General features: G+C 38.1%; 1 protein-coding gene across 1 annotated transcript; it reads right to left on the bottom strand.

Moving 5' to 3' along the window:
- Positions 1-8,320: 8,320 nt before the first annotated feature.
- LOC140144700 (histamine N-methyltransferase B-like) lies at positions 8,321-10,478 on the bottom strand (the record flags this gene model as incomplete). The annotated part of the gene is made up of 2 exons (XM_072166510.1): positions 8,321-9,322; positions 10,010-10,478. Coding segments are annotated over 2 exons (837 nt in total), but the record flags the coding sequence as incomplete, so codon positions are not given.
- Between the last annotated feature and the right edge of the window lie 3,424 nt (positions 10,479-13,902).

Raw genomic sequence — 13,902 nt, 5'->3', positions numbered from 1 at the left:
TCTCTGTTTCTGATAGCCAATTTATCTTGAAGGTCATCACAAAAATAATGCATACGTAGTGGTGATGATTTCTTGTTGGTAAGAAGAAAAGCCCAGCATTATTTCAAAAGAAAATATCACATTTTCATCAAAATGTACCAACTTTTAATGTGTTTGGTATCAATCTGGACTGAAATTGAATCATTCGCCAGATTCCGTTGATTACAGCAAAATTCATCCACAAATAAAAATCATATTATTGGGTCACCATATTGTAAGTTTGGCAACTGTAGTTTGACAATAACCACTATATGGATTTTATGGTAATTAACAAACAAAGGCCATCGGTTTAACCCCAATACATTTGTACATTCATTGAATGACTTTGAAACTTTGGGTACAAAAACTCATACTCTGCAACTTAGGTCAAATTTTGCACTATGATTGTTTAATTGAGGTTATTGGACTATGCCATTGAGATTAGGCTATTGTGGTCCATGGTGTTGGTCACCGTCTATCGGGTTCTAAGAGGCGGTAAACTGGTTTTTAAACCAGTTGAAAAGCCTTACAAAGGTACAAAGGTCACGGATTATTTGGTGTTTTTACAAATCCATTAATTTTGTGTTTTAAACAAAGAATATACGCACACCATTTTATCCCGTGCATAACAGAAAACAATAATAAAATCAAATCCAAGCAATCCAAGGTTTTATTTCTGAGCAAGGGCATAATTTTAGCAAAACAATTGCGGAGTAAATCTAGTAAGAGTGAAATTAGAAGCTACTCACAAACTCATGCCTATATTGTGGGACGCCTCCGTAGAGGGCGCCCCAAAAACAATAACTGTCTTAAATTTAAAAAAAATTCCTTCAAAAAAGGAATGGGGAGCCCGATGGAGCTTTGATGTAATGTGCTAAAACAGCTTGGAAAGTAACCGTTTGATACTTCTTTAAAATAATTGTAACATTCGCATAGTAAACAAAGAAAGATTATGAAATGCAAGGCATATATATTGCAGTGGAAGAGGTGCAAAATGGTACTGCATGGGATAACAGAGGACTGGTTTAAAAGGAATAAAGCTCAGGTTACCATTTCTGTTATATTGGTAGGCAATCATGGTATGGGAGTGGTTGTTGGAGCAGAATTATCAAGTTCTATTCAGAATATAGCTTTGCATATTTGATCATGTTGATTCTTATGGATTGTTTTCCAAACAGGAGTATATTCATTTCTTATGAGTGATTGGTAAAGAAGACAAAAAAAATGTTGTGTGACTTTTTATTTAATCAATACTAAAAAAGATATGAATATAAACATTTAGATAACAATGTTTCACTTCGAAACAGCAATGAAAATGAAGTTTGCTAACCGATGCCGATCGATCAGAGGTCAATAGCCGTAATACTATCCCCGGGAATACTATCCAATCACAACATGGGTGTATGAATTAGGAACTGTTATTCTAGAAACATGAAAACACGTCAAACAAAACTAAGTTTGCAGTACTGTAGATATAAGATTTTTTTGTCAGCAGACTATTTTCATACAAAGTAAATGTAATAATTGAAGCAAAATGTAATTCCAAGACAATATTGGGGCCCCTCCGTAGAGGACACCCCCAAAAGCAAAACACGAAAAGACATGGCGCTGTGGATTAGAATCTTATGACTTTGGAAAAAATAATCGTATGTCTTATTAGTGTAATTACTTTGATGATAGGGCTCTTTGTACATTCGTGTATCATATAAGTTTAATTATGTTGTCAAAATGTATCATGTTATGATATGAAATCAGCCCATGGATACGGCTGGTTTATTTCAACTAAAGTTACAATGACCATGTTGTCAAAAACACTAAAAAAGGAACTGGAAGTAAGCTTTACCACTCCCACCTTTAAGCTTTACCACCCATTAGTAACGCCGAATTGGTCAAGCTGGGAGATTCATAGCGCCCTCAGCGCTTGTTGATCGAAAGACAGCCTAGGATAATAGAAATTGGCACTCCATTCGTGGTGGTTGCTGTTGTGGACCAAATAATAATAAAGTATCCATAAGACATGCATATGTCCGGCACTTCGGCAGGGTGATTCTTTGTTGGATTATTTAATCCTATTTGTGACCTCTTCTCATAATTTATTACTTTCTTTTTCTCACAAGTTTGAAAACATAGAGCACTGCCACTGCACTGACACACTTGGATGTAAGCTTATAAAGCTTATAATTAGGCCTATCACGTGTGTACATGTTGACGCAAAAAGTAGAAAACTTGGAAGTATGACTATAATGATATCTCCTTACATTTGCCTCTGTATTTTGCAAACTCAAACAAGAATACCTTAATAAATACGAATATGAGAGTAGGCCTATGTGAATTAATTGAGATGCCAATGACAACTGTGAAACTGATATCGAAAGTCCGGCGTAATAGTCACCGGCGCTTGCAAAAGTTATGAATGAACGCTATACAATGGTTTATACTCGTAGGCCTATATCGCCATGGTCGGGTCGCGTGTGTAGGCTTATTAAGCCCTATTTGCATGCTTGTCGTGGGTCGACCTGGCTAAAAATCCTGGGCGTTTGCGGGCCGAATGTGGCAACCCAAAATTTACGGTCGCCCTCGGAGAAACCGATTTACGATAACTTAGGTGGTCTATCGTGTGCGATACGTTATTTTGGGTCGACCTGGGATTTTTTCCCCAGCTTGACCCAAAACGAATCAGTAACGTGTTGGACATAGTCCAGTCAAGACTTGAGAGTTGGTTGAAGGAATACAACAAACCCTACTATACGGTGTCAACTTATTAACGGAAGACGGGGTTGGTGGACTTTATCTTGTCTACCACCTATTTCACATTCCGGGGGAAGATCTACAAACCCCGGGGGGGGCACTCCAACTTTGGAGGTGACGCGTAGGCCTATGTAGGGCTGTTAAGACCCCCTTTTCAACATCACTGTCACCCAAAGACCCCATATTTTATTACGAACACATGCTCTGTCACCCAAAGACCCCTTATTTTTACATTTGATCTGTCACCCAAAGACCCTTACAAGTTCAATTTGAACAGCAACTTTCATTTATCACTGATTTTGTTACTTATTTTGAAAAACCAAAGAAATTTGAAGCCATTTAGAACCAGAAATTCGATTTTCGAGGTTTTTGTGGTGCTGTTTCGGTTCTCACCCAAAGATTCCATTTAAAAAAAGATCATGTTCTCACCCAATGACCCCATATTTTTTACATTTTGCTCTCACCGAATGCCAAAAATCATGCTCTTACCCAATGACCCCATATTTTTTACATTTTGCTCTCACCGAATGCCCCTGGGTGCGAAAGTGCCAGCCCTACACCTATATCCATTTCAAATTGAAGTGCCCCCCGGGCTACAAACAACAGTTTGGAGCAGCCATGGGCAGTCCAATTTCACCGTTGGCAGCGAATATCTTCATAGAACCTCGATCTGGACTATAATTACCAGGTACTATTTGGAATGTAAACCAAAATTATGGAAAAGATGAAATAGTTGCCAAAGACGCAATCTCACCGATTGAACCAAGCAGACGATAGTAACTCCATCAAATTCACTTTGAAAAGGGAGAATATGGCAAGATACTTGCTTCGATTATTCGTCGTGAGGATGAGACAGAACAGAAAAGTTATTGGCTTATCGTAAGGCAACTCACAGTACTTGAACTTTAAGAGACATCACACTCTACACCAGAAACTTGGGGTCGTTCATAATGGATAGAAAGAACAAGTTTTTTTACTGAAGATCAAGACCAGGAAAAACATATTAAAGGAACAGTCTAGAGCCACCAGAAAGGCATCTCAATGAGTTGCCTATATCGTGTGGAAGTAACAATCATGTCATTGAGGATACAATAGACAGCTAATAGATGAATCAAGGAGGCAATCAACATTAGGAAACGGCAAAAGAGAAAGGGCAATATAACTTGAGTCTAACTGTCTGATTTGGAAAATCAACTGGCAACTCCGTTGCTAATCAGCATAAAACATCAGCGGTATACAGAGCGTCATTGCAACAATATCGATAAAGGAAGGTTAGTTAGTGTTAGAAAGGTATGTGGAATTTTATTGGACTATTTGCATGACTTTACAAATAGGTAGTAGATAAAGGGTGAGAAACAGACCATTTCCATAGATAATCGGTGTCTTGTTGAGGTATGGTGAGCATGTTAGTCGCTCGGAAGGCGAGACCCCGAAGGGGTCGAGCCTTCCGAGCGACTAACATGCAAACCATACCTCAACAAGACACCGATTATCTATGGTAATTGTCTGTTTTGAACCGTTTATCTTACATATACGGCGAGCCAAAATAAACGAATTTGTTGTAATGAGTATTCATTTTCCAAAAGACAAAATGGAAAATACTGATGTATTATTTTGTAAAAGTTGTGGGTTTTTTCCCCCAAAATAAAAACACCCCGAGATAGTTTAATATTCTTCCCATGTGTCCTGCGTGCGAGTCTATTTAATGACAAATGTAAGTGATTTAATCAAATCAATACAGAATTGATCTCAATTGAAACCTGTATTTGAAGTGGTTTGGTAGGTTATTCACCTGCATAATAGTTAATCCGATGGAGTAATTCACCCCGTGACCATTGTTATTCAAATGTTTAATGAATAATGCAAATTGTATAGAGTTGTTAATGTTTGCACTACAATCTGTTTCAACACCATGAAATTTATATCTTAGAAAAATGTGAGTATAAGCAGATATTTAAAAAATCTAGTAACGTTGTGTCCAATGGTGCTCCCCATTATGGGTAGGTCACAGTAAGGCTTTGCACACCCAGCCTCTTGACTTGTAATGAGTACCGCCGATTAGTTGCGAAGCTCCCCTGGTCGGGTAGTATCCCGGGGGTTCTTGCCTAGTAGCTAATTTGCATGGACCGTTGAGCGTTTTTGGGTTGGGCAAGGATAAAGACAGATTCCCTTCTAAAAACCAATGGCAAGTTTATATACATGTGCTGAGTATACATGCAACGAAACGGTTACTTTTTAATTATGAAAATTTACTTTGTTATGCTAATTAAAATTTAATTTACATAAATTTAAATAAGCACCAGTGGTGTTATGAATTACTGTTATACGGACTGCAGGAGCCCTCTATAATTTTCTCTTGCCATGTAACATTTGCATTTAAATCGCAAATGCATTTGTTCCGTAATTCTATCTGAGACTAGTAACCAACTCAGATTCTACATGTATGTTGTGATCCTTTCCATAGTGTTTCTAGAATGTCCATGGTATTCCTTTTGTTTAGCTCGCTGCCCGAGACCGTTATCTTGAGCTATTGTGTTGATAATGGTCTCTGGGCAGCTAGCTACCTCCATTACTCTAGGTAATGGTCGAGGCAACGAACCTTAAACAAAAGGAATACAATGGATAATCTGTGAATAGAAAAGGGCTAGACGTATATCAGAGGGTAGTGAGTGGTGTAACCTAAAGCACTGACCACCCTATCCTTGACCGAGAGGTATTGTCTGCCCGAACTGTTCTAAATCTCAGGATACTTTCACTTCAGGCATAGACCATTTAAATGGTCTATGGTTCAGGTCATGTATAGTGCACACCCCCACCACGCCGCTTAGGTGTGTATCTGGGACGAGGGGACCAGCAACCCCTACCCTAAGCGGCTGCGAACCACTGATTGGCCCATATTACCTATATATATAAGTTCTTGACCTGTGTCACTCCTCATGGGCTATTGTTCACTCTAGCATTTTATTTAAAAAAGAAAAGAAAAAAAAAAGAACAAAGAACAAAGCAGTTTATCCGTTTGTGTAGGTTAAACTGTTGAGGTTGATCCATGTTAGAATGAATATTTTAAACAGTTCTCTCAACATAATATTGACTTACTTTTATTATTTCACGTGATTAGCTTTACTGCTCCCAGTTCTGAATAAGTCCCACGGATGCGGTGATGAAATATTAAAAGCAGGTCACTATTTTGTTGAGAGAACTGTTTAAAATATTCATTCTAACAAAGCAATTTATCGAAGACAATTTAAATTGAAACAGCGTCCTTGTTTATAAAAATATTTTAACCTTGCAGTATCCTTCCTCATGTTGACGATTGATTTATAATTATATGACATAAGCTGGTCGAGATCAACACCTTAATATTAAACTGAGCTTGGACCATCAATGGTATTGCCATCATAGTACACTGCAAAAGGTTGGGCTTGCCCAACGTTGTGAAAACATGCATCCCTAGCAACAGTTGGGCAAACCAAATCGCCCAACGTTGTAGAATTTACCTTTGTTTCGCCCACCTTTTTATCAATCATGTATTTCCCAACGTCGGGCTTTGTTCGATGTCATCAATTCCATATTTTCTTGAATATTATTATTATTTTGCGTGTATTGAAAATATTGACGCTACTGAGCTTATGTTTGTAACCGAACAATTACACCAACTCTTTCTTAGATGCAATGATAATTTGCGTTACGTGGACAGTGCGTAACAAAAAACGCAGCAGAAAGACCTGTGAAAACCAAAATCACAGGTTATTATCATGATATCTATATTCGTCTTCGTAACATTCACCTGTTTTAAGGTAATACACAATTTTAATGTGTTGCGATTTGGTAGTTCACAACATCTTGCGAATGGTAATGAGCTTTGGCAAAAATTGCATTGCTCATTTCCTTGCGAGCGTGTAGAAGAATTCAAATATCACAGAAATAATTTTGTAGGTCCTGTGGTTCTTGAGTTATGTTGTAAAGAGGGCTGAAACAACAACACTTTTGTAAAATGTACATAACTCATTAACAATAATAAATTAAGCAAGTTTTCAAAATATATAATTTGTAGAATGAACTTTTGCAAAACATCAAGGTGTTATTTGTCAATAATTTATTGATCTAGAGAATGAAAATCGATTTTTTTGGTTGCTTCGACCAACAACACCTCGTCTACCCTTAAGCAATCAATAGCCCAATAGCATCAAGTCCTATTGTGCTATTGACTGGTTAAACAGGTGCAAGAGTAGGATGACGAATATAATATGACCTGTGATTTTGTTTTTCACATGTCTTTCTGGTTCAAATTTTTAAGGTACTGTTCACGTAATGAAGGATTTTAAAACGAAACCAAAATAATTATACCAAAAAGGCATCTAGTAAAATTTTACACTGATCATGCTGGGGGTCAAAGCTAACGACAATATCATTGATATAGCAAAGAAATGGAAGTGGTCCGAGGATATATTTTGTGATTCGCATGGGACACAATTGGTTGTAACGCACGCTACATTGTTATACCCATGAACCTTCCTAATCCCAGTTTCAAATGCCTTTTGGATTCTTTCTCAGTTTAAAAATACAACTTTTTCTGAGGCAAGATTTACCATCAAATTGCTATCATTCAAATATTTGAAAGGATTTCGGAAAACATGCTCGAACTTAACTGCATAGTTTTAAGTGTTTTTAAGTGGAATATCCCATGGTAAGTTTTTTGAAACACAATTATAGTAACGCTGTTTAATCCTTCCTAGTGCAGAAAGGGACTTCTTCTCTCTTCTTCTGTATTATCCACTTTTAATTTTTTTATTATTTATTAGTGCTCAAATCTGGCAGTGATATCGTGACGAATATATGGATTTGTTTAAGCTTACTTCAATCACTTAAACTTTTAGTCCGTCAATGGGAAATTACCTGTAAACTGCTATTTCTCTAAGTGATTCACACGGAAACATTAGCTAATGCCGTCAACGTATGAGGAAACCCCCCTGCTAGCTAATGCATGCAAGAAGATCGCTCATCTTACTTATTCCTAAAAGATGCAACGCGCTGATTGGTTAATAGTTACTAATATATCTACGTCATTACAACGAGGATTGCTACAATGACTATAGTTTGCCAAAGTGATACGACATGTCACTACCTCATAGTTGTGATAGACAATGGCGTAGCGTCATAGGGGCACGATTGTAAAATTTAAAAATTCCCATAGGAAAAGTGCCGAAAACGGCTTGTCCCCCCAATCAGACCTGCTGCCTCCCCAATCATGGTCGGTGCCCTCCCCCCTATGATGACCCACGCTACGCCAATGCTGATAGAAATGATCACAATATAGCTTAAATTATTTTTAATGATACTTCCACCGTGTTGATGTCTCAGCTGGCCCTATGACCCCTCGGGTGCCACGCACATGATGGCCGACCTCATGCCACGGGGAAGTCGCTTGCCCGGCCAGCGATTTGGTGGGCATATATGACTTATAGGGTGATTACGCATCACGTGGAATGCATGCATGCACAGTGGTTTTCCTTGTAAGATTTTGTTAGATTTATAGCCGTTGGGGTTAATAACATTCAAAAAAACATTTTCGGCAACTTCCTGCAAAACATTCTAACATAATGTTATTTAATTGTTGGTACAATATTTTTGTTTGCCAAAACCCATTTTACAATAACATGTTGGCAACATTTAAAAATGTTGTGGTGGGTTTTTCATATCAAACGTTTCAAAAACGTTTTGATGACATACACCGACATTTAAATGTTATCAAAACGTTTTAACCAAAGCCATAACGTTTTAAAATATGTTTGTATGAAGTCCTTACATATTCGAAGCAGGTCAACCTATAATATTTATAATAACATTGGCTGGAATTCGCAGAGCTCCATCCAAGATGTTTTAGGTGTTACCAAAGTTTACAATAAATTAAGACTTTATCCTCCAAGACGTCACGCTGGATCCCGGGCGCTGGATGTTATTTCTTAACTTTTAATAATAGCACATTTACTGTACAAGTCATAGCTGTTCATCTTGAATTTACAGTATATAATGTTGCGCCTTTCACACATATTTTGAACTTTCATTTTCAAACAATGTTTACATTTCTGGGTAGTCCCTGCTGGCAGTTATCATGGCTGTATGTACGTTAGCGTCTATGACTTATATTTTGAATTCCATCGCTGTTATTAGCAATGTGTAGTAGTGCTTCATGTAGGTTTGGTAATGAAGAAGCACACGTGTTCTGATTGGAAGAACCAATCATTACCACGCTGAACAGAACACTCTTTGACACATGCCAATACTTGTTGAAAAAGATCCTTTGGCGCATCTCTGAATCTGAGTGTATGAGTCAGAAAATCAAGCGCTAGATTGCCCTCTTCACTTTCTTTCTCATCAAAACACCGAGTAATCATGCGATGACACTTGTAAGTATCTATGTGATACGGGATTTGTAATTGACGTAATGCATCGTGTATGTTGGCCGAGTCCCGATAATGGGGTGGTGACGATGCGGTGTTTGGTGACTCATCCTGTGGCGGTAATATTCTGCATACCTTTCCCGTACCAGCGTAGTCTGCAAAAAGAAGAAAATGATTATGAAATCGAAGATTGGGCAATTCGATAATTAAAACATGTACGCTCTAATGAAGAAGAAGAAGGTTAAGTAGACGATTATGATGACGAAGAAGAAGAAGAAGAAGACGAAGAAGAAGAAGAAGAAGAAGAAGAAGAAGAAGAAGAAGAAGAAGAAGAAGAAGAAGAAGAAGAAGAAGAAGGAGAAGAAGAGGAGAAGGAGAAGAAGAAGGAGGAGAAGAAGAAGAAAGAAGAAGAAGAAGAAGAAGAAGAAGAAGAAGGAGAAGAAGGAGAAGAAGGAGAAGAAGAAGGAGAAGAAGAAGGAGAAGAAGAAGAGGAAGAAGAAGAAGGAGGAGGAGGAGGGAGGTAAACTAGACTATTTGCATTGCGCAAGTCTATAATGAAAGCGTGTACACTCTGATCAACATTTTTGCAACAAACTAATTGAATCATAATAATCTCCGGAGTTTATTAAAATGAAACAATCATTGGTGACGCACTCTGTTTAATTATAGTCAGGTTTTCTGTGATATATTTTTATATATATCACACATTTCAAAACAAATATCAATCAAATTGGGTGACTCTGACTAAGCATGATGTTCGTCCCATATCGCACATCGGGGGATCAATATCAAACGTTCGTGGAGAGACCAAATTATTCTGGAGTTTATGTTGAACAACTCACCTGCGGTAATTGTTATCAACAGAATTCCACCCGGCGCCAGCATATCATGAAGACTTTGTAGTGTTTCATTCAGGTTTTTGACATAGTACATGGAATGACATGCACTTATGAAGTGGTACTTAAGACTGCTTTCTGGTTGAAGTTTTAAAAACTCTTCGAATGTACGATTTTGCCAATCGAATGTCAAATTCGTCGCCTTCTCTTTGATATTGTGCTGGTACTGTGCGATTAAGTTTGCACAGGGCTCCACGACGCAGGTATGAATCTTTGAAAACTTGAGAAGTAGCTTATTCAGCAGTCTGTAGCACAACGGCAAGCCGTTTACAGTAAAATACAACGGCTGGCAGTTGTCAACAACGGCTGCCCGTTGCCAATTCGGGAAATCGGATTTGGGCTCTCTTTTTCCTAATTTGTGCTCACTATTAGGGAATTGTATGCATATTTTAATGCTGGCAACACTACTTTTTCCGCCCAACGATCACATGACGTCATCGACTTCAACTCCGACCCTGCCACAGTCGAGATAATCATGAAAATGGCGACGATATTGTCATGTTTATGGTCAGAAACGGGCAACTTCATGGGCCAATTACGGTGCTTTACCGGAATAATTTGGTGAGTTGGAATATTTTTTGTACTAAAATGATGTTCGATGTGCATGACTCCGCAAAAATATTGCTGGGTAAATCATTTTTTCATGGAGGTAAATCGTTTGGGAAATTGGCTTTTTCCAACAAAATTGCATCCACCAACGAGTACACGTTGACCACATATCAACGCCGTATCGTTGTTGCCAGAATTATCAACGTGATTGCGTTGTAAACAACGACTGTCCGTTGACAAATCAACGGAACGGCGTTGGTTTGTGATAAACGTAGATTGCTGAAACAATCTGATCATGCTGACCTGTTTGTCGTTTTTAGTTTGAACATTGTTGCACGACAATATGCAGAATTCGACAACCTTTCACTATGTTTTCATTGTACATGACATTCACATGTACACGTATCATGTGTATGTCACATTGTCAGTATGTTATGTACACAACATGACAAATTAAAGCTGCCTTAGGGGGCTGGAATTTTCTTCGGAAGGGGGGGTCCCAAAAATACTGGGGGGTCATAGAATTTTCAGACCAAAAATAGGTAGGGATGTTCATAAAATTTTGAAGTTCAATATTTTTAGCTGAAAGTTCTTTCATTTGAAAGAGAATCAAATTACCTAAACAATAAGGGGTCAATCATGTTTCTAGTGCATATACTTTTGAAGTTACAGACAAAAATATGTCACAAAATTGCCCAAAATTTGTGTGTGTGAAGTTGTGTCACAGCACATGTACAATGTACACTACTGTATGTGACCCCAGATGACCTCCTATTCTTTACTGTAGGAAATCTGTTTTGGATGGTCATGATTTATGCACAAATTGCTTTTGCGCTTTAAAGAGTGTCGACTTGGTGGAACATAGATTGCACTATGTGATAGTTTATGAATCCAGTATCATACCAGTACCAAAGTAAGTCAAAGTCACTCAGGTTTTGGTTGTCAAAAATTAATTTTTAGTGATTTTTCCCATTGAGCCCCACAGTAAAGCCATTTTTGGACCGTACAGGCACATTCCACTTCCATATGGACGAATAGCGCCACCAATAGTTTGTGATGTGAGCCTGCCTAAAATAGGGGGGTTATAATTTTTTTAACACCCAAAATAGGGGGGTTATAGAATTATTTAGGGCTGGTGACTTAAAATTTTCGCACGCTGCGCGCGCATTCTTTAACTTCGCAGTCGAAATGTGCGTACAATCTATGCAAAATTTTTACACGCTCCGCGCGCCTTCTTTACACTTACAATAAAAAATTTACCGCGCTCCACACACTTTCTTCACTTTTAAGTTTTGACGCGCTCCGCGCCTTAGTTCCGGCAATGAATAATTTTTCTTGAGTCTGTGTAGTTGGAAGGGGGGGGTCATAAAATTTTTCGACCCGCGATAGGGGGGGTCGTAAAAAAATTTTGCCGCGATAGGGGGGGTCATAAAAAATTGGCTCCGGTCACCGACATATTTGGGACCCCCCCTTCCGAAGAAAATGCCAGCCCCCTTACTGATCTATTTTAACTAATTCATAATGATAATATGATAAGTGCCCATTTAATCACGTTCACCATCATATCTTTCATGTTTTGTATGCTCTCTTAGTTCCTGTTTAAACATGTTTTTAGAAAATAGTCATATTGTGAATGTGATCATGCATGGTCAGTACGCGTACACGCGCTTGGTATACACCCGGGGTATAATGGAATGGGAATGCATGTCAACTGTATACGTAGACAGTGGCAGTGCCACGAATGGGGCAAATTTACCCCAGTCACGTCAGAGCTCTTTTGCCTCCAGTTGCCCCTTCAGTGGCATGGGGGGTATGTACCCCCCCCCCCAATTGATTGAAAAATTATTTTTAAAAAATCCCATTGGAAAAATGCCAGAAACCGGCTTGTGCCCCCAATCAGACCCGGTGCCCCCAATCGTGGTCAGTGCCGCAACTGATGACCCACACTATGCCACTGTGCCCCTTGCTCGAGAAGTGTAGCCACGAATTTGCTCACCGGCGATGGCTTCACATGTAAAACTAGAGTCAGATTTGCTGAAGCATGCCTCCGTGTTTGGAAGTTCAATTGTTTACACTATTGTTTACCATGGTATTTTGAGGTGAACTTACATTTCTTGATATTAAAATTGTATGTGGCAAAAAAAAAAAGAAAAGAAGAAAGTAAGGAAAAAAAATAAACCGACCGACCAACCCTGACTTTGGAGCTCTAAGGGCAATCCATTCTTTTGGCCCACCCATCATAATTTTGATAACAGCAATAGAATTCTCGTAGGGGGAACTTTGGTTGGGAATGTGCACTCTGAAATATATGGAACAGAATTTGAAGAACCACCGACGGCAAATTAAACTAAATTACTCGAATTTCAATCCTCCATGTATCAAACATATTTTATATAGGATTAGACGACGAATAAAAGCACTGTTTTACGCCGGGGGGCAGACTTTTCAAGTAGGGTCGGTTGGTCAGGATTTTTGTGTGCGAAAATATTCTGAATTTTTTTTTAAATTCAGTCAAAATCAAAACATTTTGGCCAAAAACAAAAATGGCTGATTTTACATGATTTAGTAAAACGTAAGGGCTCGGATAGCGACTTTTACACATTTTTTTGTGTGTGACCTGAGAGCACATCAGACATATCGAATTGCATATTTTAAAACGAGGAATGTGCTCCTGATGAATCGTGATAATATTGATATCAAATAATTTAGTTTTTGAAAAGATCTTTTGGGGAAAAATCTATATCTTCAATATGAAAGGTCAAAATTTTCAATTGATTGATATTTGATATCAGAAGGACATTCCTCGTTTTCAAAATGTAATTCAATATATGTCCGATGTGCTCTCATGTCCCACAAAAAATTACATAAAACGTCGCTATCTGAGTATCTGAGCTCTTAAAAACGAAAAATTCTCCCAAAACACAAAATCTGGGTTGGTCAGGCCCGTAAAACATTCGCCACTCTCGCCATAAATATTTTTGTGTATGATCGTTATTTAACTTTGACCCTATGTCAAGTTTGACTGTCTGATACTTAGTGATAGTGTAACATTAATTTCAAAATAGATCAAGGGTTGTCAAACTGTGAAGCTATCTTGCATTTTACGTGTAAATTCAATAATTAAATCATTGTTTTGATTAATTGATCAGTGCTCATGTCTAGCTTTGTTAAATAATTATCTTTTTATTTTATTTTCCATTTGATTTAATCACAGAACTCGTAAAACACAAAAAACTGTACGATGAAGAGGCAAGCGGCGGAGACTGAACTTCAGCGGTTAATGAGGAACT

Source organism: Amphiura filiformis, unplaced genomic scaffold, assembly GCF_039555335.1.
Source record: "Amphiura filiformis unplaced genomic scaffold, Afil_fr2py scaffold_73, whole genome shotgun sequence".
In the NCBI taxonomy this organism is placed as follows: Eukaryota; Metazoa; Echinodermata; class Ophiuroidea; order Amphilepidida; family Amphiuridae; genus Amphiura; species Amphiura filiformis.
The sequence above is the reverse complement of the archived record's forward strand: the minus strand, read 5'-3'. Positions and strand labels throughout refer to the sequence as shown.